This window comes from Siphateles boraxobius, unplaced genomic scaffold (assembly GCF_051911475.1).
Source record: "Siphateles boraxobius isolate OS27281-9 unplaced genomic scaffold, OSU_SipBor_1 7, whole genome shotgun sequence".
Lineage (NCBI taxonomy): Eukaryota > Metazoa > Chordata > Actinopteri > Cypriniformes > Leuciscidae > Siphateles > Siphateles boraxobius.
This window is the reverse complement of record NW_027509197.1, coordinates 24,525,265-24,537,714: the sequence shown is the minus strand read 5'-3', so window position 1 is coordinate 24,537,714 and position 12,450 is coordinate 24,525,265. Positions and strand designations below refer to the sequence as shown.

At 34.6% G+C, this 12,450-nt stretch overlaps 1 protein-coding gene across 10 annotated transcripts in view; it reads right to left on the bottom strand.

Annotated features, from left to right (window-relative positions):
- Nucleotides 1–1,064: 1,064 nt before the first annotated feature.
- The window catches only part of dachd (dachshund d), a 117,281-nt gene continuing 105,895 nt past the window's right edge, over nucleotides 1,065–12,450 (bottom strand). For 5 of the 10 annotated variants that reach the window (XM_077215603.1, XM_077215606.1, XM_077215605.1 and 2 more), the window contains 5 exons: nucleotides 11,664–11,809; nucleotides 9,695–9,842; nucleotides 7,029–7,172; nucleotides 5,720–5,788; nucleotides 1,065–1,936 (listed from right to left, as the gene is read on the bottom strand). In XM_077215603.1, the coding sequence (XP_077071718.1) occupies nucleotides 1,896–1,936; nucleotides 5,720–5,788; nucleotides 7,029–7,172; nucleotides 9,695–9,842; nucleotides 11,664–11,809 (548 nt within the window). In that variant the 3' untranslated portion in view covers nucleotides 1,065–1,895. The remainder of the gene's footprint in view (nucleotides 1,937–5,719; nucleotides 5,789–7,028; nucleotides 7,173–9,694; nucleotides 9,843–11,663; nucleotides 11,810–12,450) is intronic. The other 5 variants (XM_077215604.1, XM_077215608.1, XM_077215611.1 and 2 more) reach the window with 2 other exon arrangements.

Below are 12,450 nucleotides of genomic sequence, written 5' to 3'. Positions count from 1 at the left end.
GAAAGAAATAAGGAACAATATGTCCATAAGTCTTGCTACAATGTTTACATCACATAAAAAGAAACTAAAAGGCAAGTCCTCGTTGATGAGGTAAAAGATACTTTAACATGTAGTTTAACACAATAAACATTGGAATTGTTACAGACTGAGGACAAATGTGTGACAAAATAATGTCTATGATTATAGTATAAATAGCTGCCCCATAACATTAGATACGTCCATCTAATAAAGGATCCTTCAACGCATATTCTTTCTTGATTATCCAATAAGTGCCTCATCACCAACATCAACATCTACTTGGTACAATAAAAGCCTGTAATCTATGATTTAATATATTCAACATTACCATTAATTAGCACAGTGTAATTTTAAAGTCATCTGGCTGAATTGTTTCATTCTTTATTCAAATGTGATAGTTTGGGATTGCTATGATTACTTGATTTTAGTTTTCTGTATAATGTGTAAAGGACTCATGTGGATGTTTGCAATCTTGGCTGGCAATTGTTAAAAAATCTGTCAAATGATTTAAAAACATTTAAAAAATAAGCATTAAAATAAAAAAATAAAAACAATTAAAAACAATCGTCTATAATCGGTTAAAAAAGTATTATAATTCTGCACAAAAAAAAAATCCAAATTCAATATGCATTTTTATCAAATATGATTCACATGGGTCAATTATGAATAATTATCTTCCAGTTATCATCCTCTTTCATCTCAGATAAAAAAAAAGGCTAATATTATTTTGTCTGTAATTTTCCGATGGGAACCTGTTGCCTGTTATTGAGATTGACAAGCTTTTGACAAGAATAATACATATTTTTTTTATTATGATGCATTAAATACGGTTTAAAGGGGTCTTTCACTGAAAGTAATACACCAAAGTGAGTGTAATAATGATGGGTAACATTTGGCTATACAACTTTTCCATAAACTGAAGTTGAAATCAATCCATACAAGCTTCAGATTCATATCACTGCAAATTGAAAATGTAGCTGTGAATAAGATAGTATTGTTTATCAACTTTTACTGGATGTGAGTGAAGAAACCCTAAGTACAGTACATTTGTTCAGCACAGTTAAGTATTTATTGAATAACATGAATTCAGGACAACACATTTACATGCCTGCATGCTTCCTCACCATAGTGGCTGCGAATTGAAAGAATGATGGCTCAGAAACAAAACAAATCTATAAATTCAATATAAACGTTGGCATTGTTCTTCTAATAGATCTACTGCATACACAATACCAACTTTTAACATTATATACAAATACCAAAGTGAGTGAGTTAACCTATCTTCTGTTCTTGTATATACAATAATGATAGAAATGAAACTTGATTGTTTTTTTCTTCTAGTTTAGAAAACATTAAAAGCAAATATTAGTCTTTTCTGTTGATCAACATATATTCAAATTCACATTTTCAGAGGTTCTTCTCCAAGTTTGGATCATTAACATCTTGGCAAATAGTTATGACATTGATTTATGTTCTTTTTTTCTTTTTTTAATACAAAACAAAACCTCTGAATCAGATTTAATTTTCGAAGCTTTTTCGCTGGTTTAAATACAGTATAAAAAATCTTCAGTGCTGTGAATTTGTTGTAAATATTATCATCGAGTGTACCAAACGGTACATTTTACTGTGCTCAAATTGTCACCTTCGGCAACTCATCATATCCAATCCCACATCTGGAATAATATAACGTTTATATCATTGAGAATAAGAGTCCTAATACTACATTCGAACACAATCCGTCTTCCACATCGGGCCAAGCATAAACCCTTGATGCACCTCTACGAGCGATTGACCTGTTTCTGTAACTAAATTACCCTGCGAGGGGACTCTGGAGAATCTTCATACGATACACGCTGCCAGTCTTCAACACCATGCTGTTAGTACATCACTGTGGTTTTCAGAAAGAGTCTTCCATCTGCTATTGATAAAGGGAGAGACAAAGTAAGTATACAGAACAGAACAGAGCAGTAAAGCAAGGATAAGTAACAGTGATGCAATGCAATTGCACAAATTACACCATTGTAAACCCCAAATCAATGTATGTCACATTTAAAGAACATAATATTGCCCTCATGAAGGCACATCATAATTGACACTTTCTATGCATAAATGAAATTTAGAGAAAATAGCAGCCTTTATTTTGTATACGTATACAATCTAATGAGCTTTGTCCATTTCCAGCGAACCTTTATTGGCAAGTGCATGCCTGAATGGGTGGCAGGTCTCTTTGTCTCTTCTGGTAAAAGCATCTGTTAAGCATGGCTCAGGAGCTTGTTTGACATTTATAAGCAGAACATTTCCTCTGTGTTCGGGAATGCTGCATCACTGCATTTAAGCAGGGTTTTCTCCCTTTGACAGTGCAAATAAAATTATATTCTGATGAGCAAAAGTAGGGACTGATCGAGGTTGCTCTGTGTTGGAATTGGTTGAAACGAGATTTGGTGTGACAGATACTGTATCTGCTGCATAAGTGATGTGTGTTACCATTCCGTTTATAATCTGCCTTTTTTGGGATTGCTCAGCGATACCACATTTTGATTATGTGTTCCATTGATTTTGTGTAAAAAAAAAGAAGAGAAGTATTTTATTCTTTTACTATTAGATGTACATTCCTAAATCTATGCTTTGTGATTTAATTTAACTCTGACATATATACATATTGATTCATGTGAATCCAGTAATCTGATGAAAATTGATTAATTGCAGCCTGTGCATAGAGCTGCAACATGCCTTATTTTGTATGCATTTTGCCATTGACTCGGCTCTTACAGGTTTTAAAGGGTTAATATTGTGATCTTGATAAATATTGAATATAATCAAATATATGGCTCTAGGCTCACAGGGCATGTGAAGAGCTTCATCCACATTATCTACCCCATTATATAAATGCTATATACATATTTATTCAGATCATGATAAATGCATGTGATTTTGATTGTCTTAATTTATCAGATTGCACAATATTTGGTGCTGGAGATAGTACAGTATTTTGATATCAGAAAACAACAGCAAATATTCAATAAAGCAAATCAAAAATAAAACCAAAACTATTATCCTAAATTATTTATAAAATATACAATTAAAATATTAAAATACCACAGTCAAATTTAAACAACATGAGAAAAACGACAACAAAAACAAGCAGAAAGCTAATCTTAAATGTACAAATTAGCATATTAATTCTGGGTCAAATGGAGTGTAGCTAAACTAGCTTGTGCAAACAGTGCCAGGAATGTTTCTTGAGTGAGAAAAATCGAATGACTGCCATGTTGTTTTATGAAAGAACCCCATCATTAAAATATGTTAAAACTTTGGCATTTTTATATTCAAATCAAGATGAAAAGTTCATTAAAGAGGATAAATATTTCATTAGATACTAAATAAAACAAAGGAATTTTTGGCTTCTCTCAGCATAAAATTCCTTTGAAAGATTAATTAATACATGTAAATTATGCAAATTATGCCCATGCAAATATTTTATGAAGACAATTAAGGGAACCATTAATTACTGCCTTTTTTGCTTCAGTGACATTCATTCATTTAATTTTAATTCCACTTTAACTGTTTTGATGTTTTATCAAGCAACAAAAAACTTTATCTCCCCTCACAGGGTCTTGTAAACTTGCAGAAAACATTGAGAGGCGCGCGCTGAGCATCGGGAAGAGATACCGGGGAGATATTATGTTCGGTATCACAAGGAATTAGTGGCGAGATGTGCTCCCAGAAGCAAGGAGCCAGGAAAAACAGTCAAGCTTATTCTTGGAATGGATTCAAAACACTGGAAAAGCAATTAATAAACACAGACTGTGTTAATATAGCAGAATTACAGAGTGTGACAAAAGACAAATAGAAATAATTAGTTCTCTGAAATTATGCTCTCATTATTATTTTTTTTCCCAACCGCCAAGTGCTGAAATTATAGCACGTCTCTTTGTTTTGTTTTTTTGTATACAGATTGGAATAGAATTTTCCCCTCACATGCAAGTATAATTTATCAGCACCCTTTTTTATGTTTTTGCCATTTAAGAGTAATTATGCCACACTGGTTGTAGTCCACAGTAACCATGACATGAACACAGAGATAATTGAACGGACACACATGCTATTTTAATACACATACACAATTCCTGTGGCCAGTTTTTAAGTAAATTCTTTAAGGGCGCTGACCATAAAACCTATGAAATGATTGCATCTTGTGGAGAAATGACTACGGTCTTGTCAGTAAAAATATACATATGTTTTTCTCCAGATTATATGACCTAAATATATCAAATTTCACAATATGTCTGCTCAAAGGAACTACTTTCAAAATCAAGTAGTAATGAACAAGCTTCTCTCCCCTCCATGCTTATACTAACTTTAGCAATTAATGCTGGAAAATTATTAATCTTTAGACATAAGAACCATCATAATGCTAATGACATTATATGCTCAAAAAAATAATGATTTCCTGTTCATCAAGTCAATGTCACTTGATTTAGTTGGGCAAAATCATACTCCTTGCACTGGATCTCCATTTATTTTTACTAAAAACTTCCTTCACACACACACAAAAAAATTAACTAGGCTAATCAAACTGGGTTACGGGGCTTTTACTTGCGACGGGGTATTAAAATGCCATTTCCCATATTTCATAGCAATTTCCACACACTATTTTCAAAGGGAAATTGAGACCACTCAAGACGACGTTTTTTCTATCACATGTGCTGCTGGGTACAATTAAAATAGACATCAGAGCGATGAGCGACTTAACACTTAAGGTGTAGTTAAAAGAGTGTGACTAAAACATTTGCAAATGGGCAAGTGGTTTTCTGTGAAACAATACCAGACTAAACCGGGTCCATAAATACACATAAACCAATAAAGTGTGTGTGTATTTATTTAAGTGGGCGTGTTGTGCTCCACTGTGGGTCATCTTCAGATAATGAAACTTCTTATTATGCTCATTAAACTGGATTGGTCTCTGAGGTACACAACAGAAAGGGTCTTACTGTCAAGGGGGTCTATCTTTAAGATGATTCTATCCATATAATATTATCCTTTACCTCCATCTATTGAGCTAAATACCATATATATATATATATATATATATATATATATATATATATATATATATATATATATATATATATATATATATATATATATATATGTACTGTACAAAACAACATTGGACCCGAATTGACTTTCACTGCATGAGAAAAAAAAAATCAAAAACCTTTCAAAATATATTTTGTGTTCTACAGAAGAAAGACATTCAAAGAGGTTTGGAAGTACCTGAAGTTGAGTAAATGATTAAATAATATAAAAATCGTTGGTTGAACTATCCCTTTAATAATATTTTAATACATTCCTACTGGTAAAAAGTTCAAAACAAAAGTACAATTTTAATTGACTCAGTGGGCTTGTTTAATGTTTAATCTTCTCCTTGTTCCTTGTTTAATATCTCATCAAACTCCTTCAATTCTCCAATTCGGCAGACCATGCCACTGTCATAATTTCATATATTTTGAATATAATATATGAAAATGAATGTTCAGAAATGTTCTCTTGACAGATCCTACTGATCTTGACCTTTGTCTTGAACTGTAGGATCTGCGGCCCAGATGGCAGGCTGCATGCATGAACAGCAGCCGGAGTTAAAGCGAGGCTCATATACCGGAGCTGAGCCCAGATTTATAGTCTCTTGAAAAACACGTACCTTGTATTGTCCTCTCAGCATCTGTTCTGCCACTGCTGCGGTCAGTCTCTATCTCCTGGGTCAACGAGTCTGGCAAAATGAAAAGATAATGACGATTAAACATCCATGACATCTGCGCTTAATTAGGAAAGTTTTCTAGCCTCGTCTTTCTTGATGGGTGGATGTGCTCAGCAGATCGCTCGGGTCAGGGCAAAGTTTCGACCAATGGATGAGCAGTGTTATGAATACTGAACAGAGGATTTCGCCACGTTACCCTGATCTTATAGATCTTGCTTGGAACAGATGTAGCTAATGCAGAATATACTTGTTTCATTCAACATTTTAAACCTTTTAGAGGATGTAAAAAAATGCAGTGTTATTTCAATATTATTTATATGCTTTCTAGAGTTTAATAATATCTTGAATTAGCTTTTTTTGTTAAAATTTCATTTTAATTTAAATTTTTGTTATGTGCTTTTATAATTTAATATTAGTTTTATATCTCTATTCAGTTTTAATTTATTTTTATCTTAGTTTTAGTAATTTTAGCACTTTATATTTTATTTCAGTTAGATGACAAGGCAACATTTCTAAGGTTCAGCGGACATATTATATATATTTTTTATTTTATCAAAGCATTATTTAGTTTAACAAAAAATCTAAAACATTTAGTGGTTTTGATTTAATTTTAGTTAATAATAGCAACACTTTAACAAAACTTTGCTCAAATTACTTTGACGGCAAACACTCAGAAAGAACCAGATTTGGAAAAGAAAATGCTTTTTTTATGGAAGATATGTTTTTTATCACACACTTCATCATACTGCAAAATTCTCACATTATATAACAGATTTTTTGTCAGTCAAAAATTTGACCTCTGAACTCTGTTTACAGTACAATTTGTCCAAAACACATTTTCTAGATAAATGTGCAAAATTCAAGTCTCTTTTATGATTCCTTTTTTTCTCTTCTTCAAAAAATACATTTTTGACTATTGAATATTTCATGCCCATTTATGTTTTGTTTTTTTTGGTCAGTCGGTGTGTATTCATTGGGATCATGTATTCTATAGTCACCTGGTCATTATCCCAAAATAAACCCTTGTAATAAAGGGTTGACCCTGAAGTGAAGGTTTTGTTTTGTAGTAATCTCTAACATACTGAAGCACATTTCATCCGATTATTCTCAGCAAATGCATAAAATATATATTTACATGAAGTGACCTTTATCAACATGGCAAATTCCATATCTAGGAATCCACATGAAATGGCAAAAATACACCCTTTAACAAACTGAAGTATGTCAACATTAGACAGGTAAGTTGTCTCACCGTTGAGTGATCTGAGAGTTTCTGTGGGTGATGTCTGTTTCAGGGTTTGCTCCACCTGCTCTCGTCGTTTAGACTCATACTCCAGTGCCTCCTGCAATTTCCTCTTCGCTTTCTTCTCCTTCTTCAATCGCTTCTGAATGATCGCTGTGTGCAAAGAACACAGAAAAGCAGCAGTCAAGGACCCCAGTCATTTGCAGAGGTATAGAGCTGGTTTTCAAACTCTGTCAGTGAGGAAATATTCATAGAAAAGTTGCAGCGGAAAAAATGTTCAATGAGAAATTGACTGTGTCATTAGAGAAATAATTGAGCCAGCGATAACCTGGATTAACCTAGGTTAAAATGCCAATGAGACGAGGTTAAAGGAAACTTTCTGTAAAGAAGGAGAGGAGAGAGGCACGCTGAATATTAAACAGAAGAAAGCTGGAGGGCTGTAGGCATATTTATAAGGAACCTTCTGTGAAACTGGCTTAATAAGCTCAATTTGATTCATTATGTAGGATAAATACACAGAACATAAGACTATTAAATCACACTTAACAATATTTTTGTGCAGAAAAAAAATCTAAATCATTTATTGATGCCAAAATGTAGATTCATAATTATATGTTCATGCAATAATAAAATACAATAGAGTATGTAACTAGAGGCCATCTGTAATACACATATCACTTTTAATCTCAAAGAGAGTTGGAAATTATTAGCTAAACTATTATCAATCTGTAGTCCAATCATGGCCTTCCCTCGAGAAATATTGTGGCTCGTTAAGAAACATTTACCATATAAATTATTTATTCATATTTCCATGAGTTCAACCACATTCACTCGAATAAAAGTTTAGTACAGTATATCTTTCATTTTCATTGTCTATGCAGTTACTGTAATATACTGTATTCCCAAAAGCACTTCTGCACACATAATCAATATGTGCTCATGTATTGATCGTAATGTGAATATGTCTCATTCTGCTCGATTTATGACCTTGTCTCTATTACTTTGTTTTGTGTACTTGTAATTAACAACTGTGTTTGTAACATAGATGTTCAGGTTATTTTAATGCACTATTTGCACAAATTGTTCTATGCTTTGAAAATTGGCATTTATGAAGTTTTTTTGTTTTTTTTTGTGGTCGGTTGGCTTATAAGCCCACGACAAAAAAAGGCCACCAAAAGCCTCTGATGAAAAACTGATGCCTAGAATTACTTCAGTCAAATGATCCTTCAGAAAATATTCTAATATGCAGATCTGACGCACAAGTAGCATTTCCAAATATTATCAGTTATGACTCTGATACATTTTGTTTTTTCAGGATTCTTTGATGAATAGAAAGTTCAAAAGAACAACATTTATTTAAAGTATGTAATGTACACCATCATTTTCACAAAATTTGAATGGTCCCCAGAATACTTTTGCTGTATGAATATCTAAATATACAATGCCAAAAGAAAGAACAGACTTTCTGCTTTAAAAAAAAAAAAAATCCTGTTTTATTCTAGCTTAATGCATTCTAAATTCTTTTTTAAAGCAACATTTTGAGCAAAAAGTAGAGAAAAACATTTTTTCAAAGACAACATCCAGATTGGATTCAGAACGATGTTCAAAACATAAATGGAGTAGATCGAGTCTATAAACACCCCCAAAACTTTCCTATACCTCATCCTGGGTTGACATATCATTCAGTAACATTAGACCGTTTAGAATTATATGCTGTTTAATGTTGATCGCATTATTTTACATATGCATCTGCTTACATATGCTATCGCTTGTTTCTGCTTCTTCTTCACCTGAGTTTAGATCAGAATCCCTACTCTTTCAGAAGATGTGTCATAGCGCCCCCTACCATATAACAGTGAAAACATGGAAAGCAGGAAATTTCCGTCTATGGCGGGGATAGAGTTAAGAATTTGTTCCTATGACTTAATTAATTCACTCGTTTTAGTAAATCGTGGCCACACTGAACTAATCTGTTTGATTTAATTAAAACAAGGGAAGAAATGATTCCAGTGTGGCCACAATTTAGTAAAACTGGACAAAATATTATATTGTGCACGGTGCACACGATTTACTTAAAATGAGGGAACAAACATTTTTGACATATTAATTGTGGGAACAAATTGGCCACGATGTACATATTCATTGCAAAACTTACCCAGAGCACCGTTAGTAACTGTGTGTGTGTGTGTGTGTGTGTGTGTGTGTGTGTGTGTGTGTGTGTGTGTGTGTGTGTGTGTGTGTGTGTGTGTGTGTGTGTGTGTGTGGCCTGGTAAACCCTACCTTATGGGGACAAAATGTAATAAGGATGGCAATATCTGGAATCCTTGTTCGTGTGGGGACATTTTTTGGTCCCCATGAGGAAAACAGCTTATAAATCATACTAAGTGATGTTTTTTGAAAATGTAAAAATGCAGAAAGTTTTCTGTGATGGGTAGGTTTAGGGGTAGGGTTAGTGTAAGGGAATAGAATATACAGTTTGTACAGTATAAAAATCATTATGTCTATGGAAAGTCCCCATAAAACATGGAAACACTACGTGTGTGTGTGTGTGTGTGTGTGTGTGTGTGTGTGTGTGTGTGTGTGTGTGTGTGTGTGTGTGTGTGTGTGTGTGTGTGTGTGTGTGTGTGTGTGTGTGTGTGTGTGTGTGTGTGTGTGTGAGAGAGAGTAATACACACCTCTGTTCTTCTGCTCGACAGCCAGTTGTTTCTCCAGGGTTTCTCTGAGCTCTCGCTCTCTAAACAGCTCCATCTTTAGCTCTGTTTTCTCCAGCTGCACTTGTTTCTCCTGAGCGCGGGCGTTATCAATTGCCACCTTCAGTAAACCCTTCAGCAGCAGGAGACAAACTCACTTTATAAAAAGACCACACACATCTACTCAGGAGTCAATCAACTATATGAATGCTTTATTTTATGATAAAGCAGTGGCACTCGAAGTTCGAAAACTTTCTTTGAAGAAACTTGTTTTCAAAAGTCAATGTCAATGACGATGGTATTCAAAACAACACATGAGGGTGAACAAATGATAACAGAACTTTCATTTTTGGATGAACTGGCTTTCTTCAAATGAACAGAAACATGTCATGGACACAATATAAGATTTAATTAAACTATAACTACTGTTTGTCAGTTTGTGAAGCAGCAGATTGTATAAGAACGATCAAATCTTGAACTAAACAGCAGTTTGTCTCAAAACAACACAAGGTATTTACCGTGCAAACAGCGCGGTGACCATTTCAAAACAATTATTCCCTGTACACATGCAATTAAGCCAAATGCAATGGGCTATATCATACTAATTGTTCATTCGTATGACCCCAATTTAGACTAAGTTGCTTTATCTCAATTTTCTGCTTGGGTTCGTTTTGTTGATTTGTGTATGAATGTTCAATCAAAACATTACCCTGAAATCATGATTAAAGATGACTGACTGAACTGAGTCCTGCTAATTAACAATGGGGCCGAAAGCAGTGCGATAGATCTGATGGCCATATCACAAGAGCAATGAGCAAACCTCTCACTCCCCATACTGTACCCACATCATTAGTCTCAGAGGCGGTGTTAATCAACTACATTCATCTTTCTGACTGGGTCTCACTTGTATAACAACCACAGTGGTGATCAAGGGAATCGTGGTGAATACATGCGGTTGTGCATTTGTTTTGATGGGGAAAAACATCAGCTGGAGGAGCACCCAGAAAACTAGTATTTCAACTTTTTTTCAAACCTGCCACAGGCAACTGCACCGGGTATTAAATTAGTAAAGGCACTTCTGATTAAAAATAATTGTTTTTTAATGCATATTATTATAATATGCTGATTTAGTGTTCCGAGAAAAAAAATCTTCTTATTATCAATATTGGAAATTGTTTGTTTTTCCTCTTTTGAAAGTTGCTTTGAATTAAAGTATCTTCTAAATGATTAAATGCAAACAGCATGAATATTTCTTACTGTATGAATGTTTGACTTAACCTCAAGCATGATGCTAATATCACTGCACATCAGCCTCCTTTCACAATATTTTCCAAACATTGGCGTTAGACTGCCATAAATTGTGATAAAGGACTTGATGTGCCATCTCCTTCCATTATGTGTAATCTTCAGAATCACCGGTGTTCACTGAGTTATGACACGTGACGTTATAAGATCATGACATGTTTCAGCTGGCCAATCCACAGTGGGATAAAATAGAACATTACTATAGCAAACAGCAGATAGCCTGCTAAAATTCAAGGGACACATTTTGTTGGAATCATCATATTACCGGTACTCAATAATGACTTTTTGGTTATATAACATTTATTTCAGATGTTGTCAACAGTTTCTTTGGATGTCTTATACTTCAATAGGTAAAAAAAAAACACCTTAACACTCAATACCATTTTCAAATGTCCATTTGAGGGAAATTCAGTCTTACCCAGCCTAAACCAGGCTGAGAGCCTTTGATGGTCTTAGCTGGTTTCCCAACATAACACATTTTTGTCGTCAAGCATTTTATTAATGCTTTGTGAATAGTCTGAATTTGACCAATTCACTAATTAGTAGTTAGAAGACCATCTGAATCAACCAGGGAGAACTGGGTCAAGAAAGACCATTCATGGCGTATTTCACCTTCTGCTAAATATCTTCTGACAGAGAGGTCTCTTACCTGGATGTTAGTCAGAAGGGTCTCTATAGACGACAGCCCATCAGGGAAGAGGAATGGTGAGGGGAATCCTGGAGGTAAAGTCTGACCTGCAAACGACAGCCTCTCATAGCCGTCTCTCGCCGTCGGCGTGCACATGGGGGTTTCTTCTGGTGGCAAGCAGAGAAACATACACATTCAGCACAACAGATGACACACTTCATGTAGTACTGTGCTGTAAAATAAATCATTATTTTCCTGAATTGGTGTTTATACACCCAGATTGTTTGTGAGATGTAAAATTAACATCTATACAAGCATGCCCAATCAAGCACATATGATTGATAGCCCATTCTGTCAGTGTCAGACGGCACTCTATTATTGATGCTTCTGTATTTATAGGCGCTATAAATGCTTGAGAGATTTTACATACAGATAAAATGAGAGGCCCTTCTAAGAAAAAGGCATTTGCATTTTTGGAAATTATGTGTTTCTCGGTAGCATTGAGGGCATGGATATGTTGGGAGACAAAGCCCACCCGTTCCATATGGCACGGAAACTCTCTGATAGGAAAAAAACTGCACTCAAGCAGATGCATATGGCTAGCTGAGATTATCAAGGGCCCTGGCTTCTCAACAAAGGCCATATGGCACAAGGTGGTGAACCCTCATTGACCATGTTTCAACACTACTGCCGCCCCCTCAGCAGACTGGCAATGCCATTCTGGGCAAATGAATTAACTCCCTCAAAGGAATCGGTGCATAAAAAATCAATATGATTGGAAGAGATTCAAGAGGAACCTGGTAGAGCA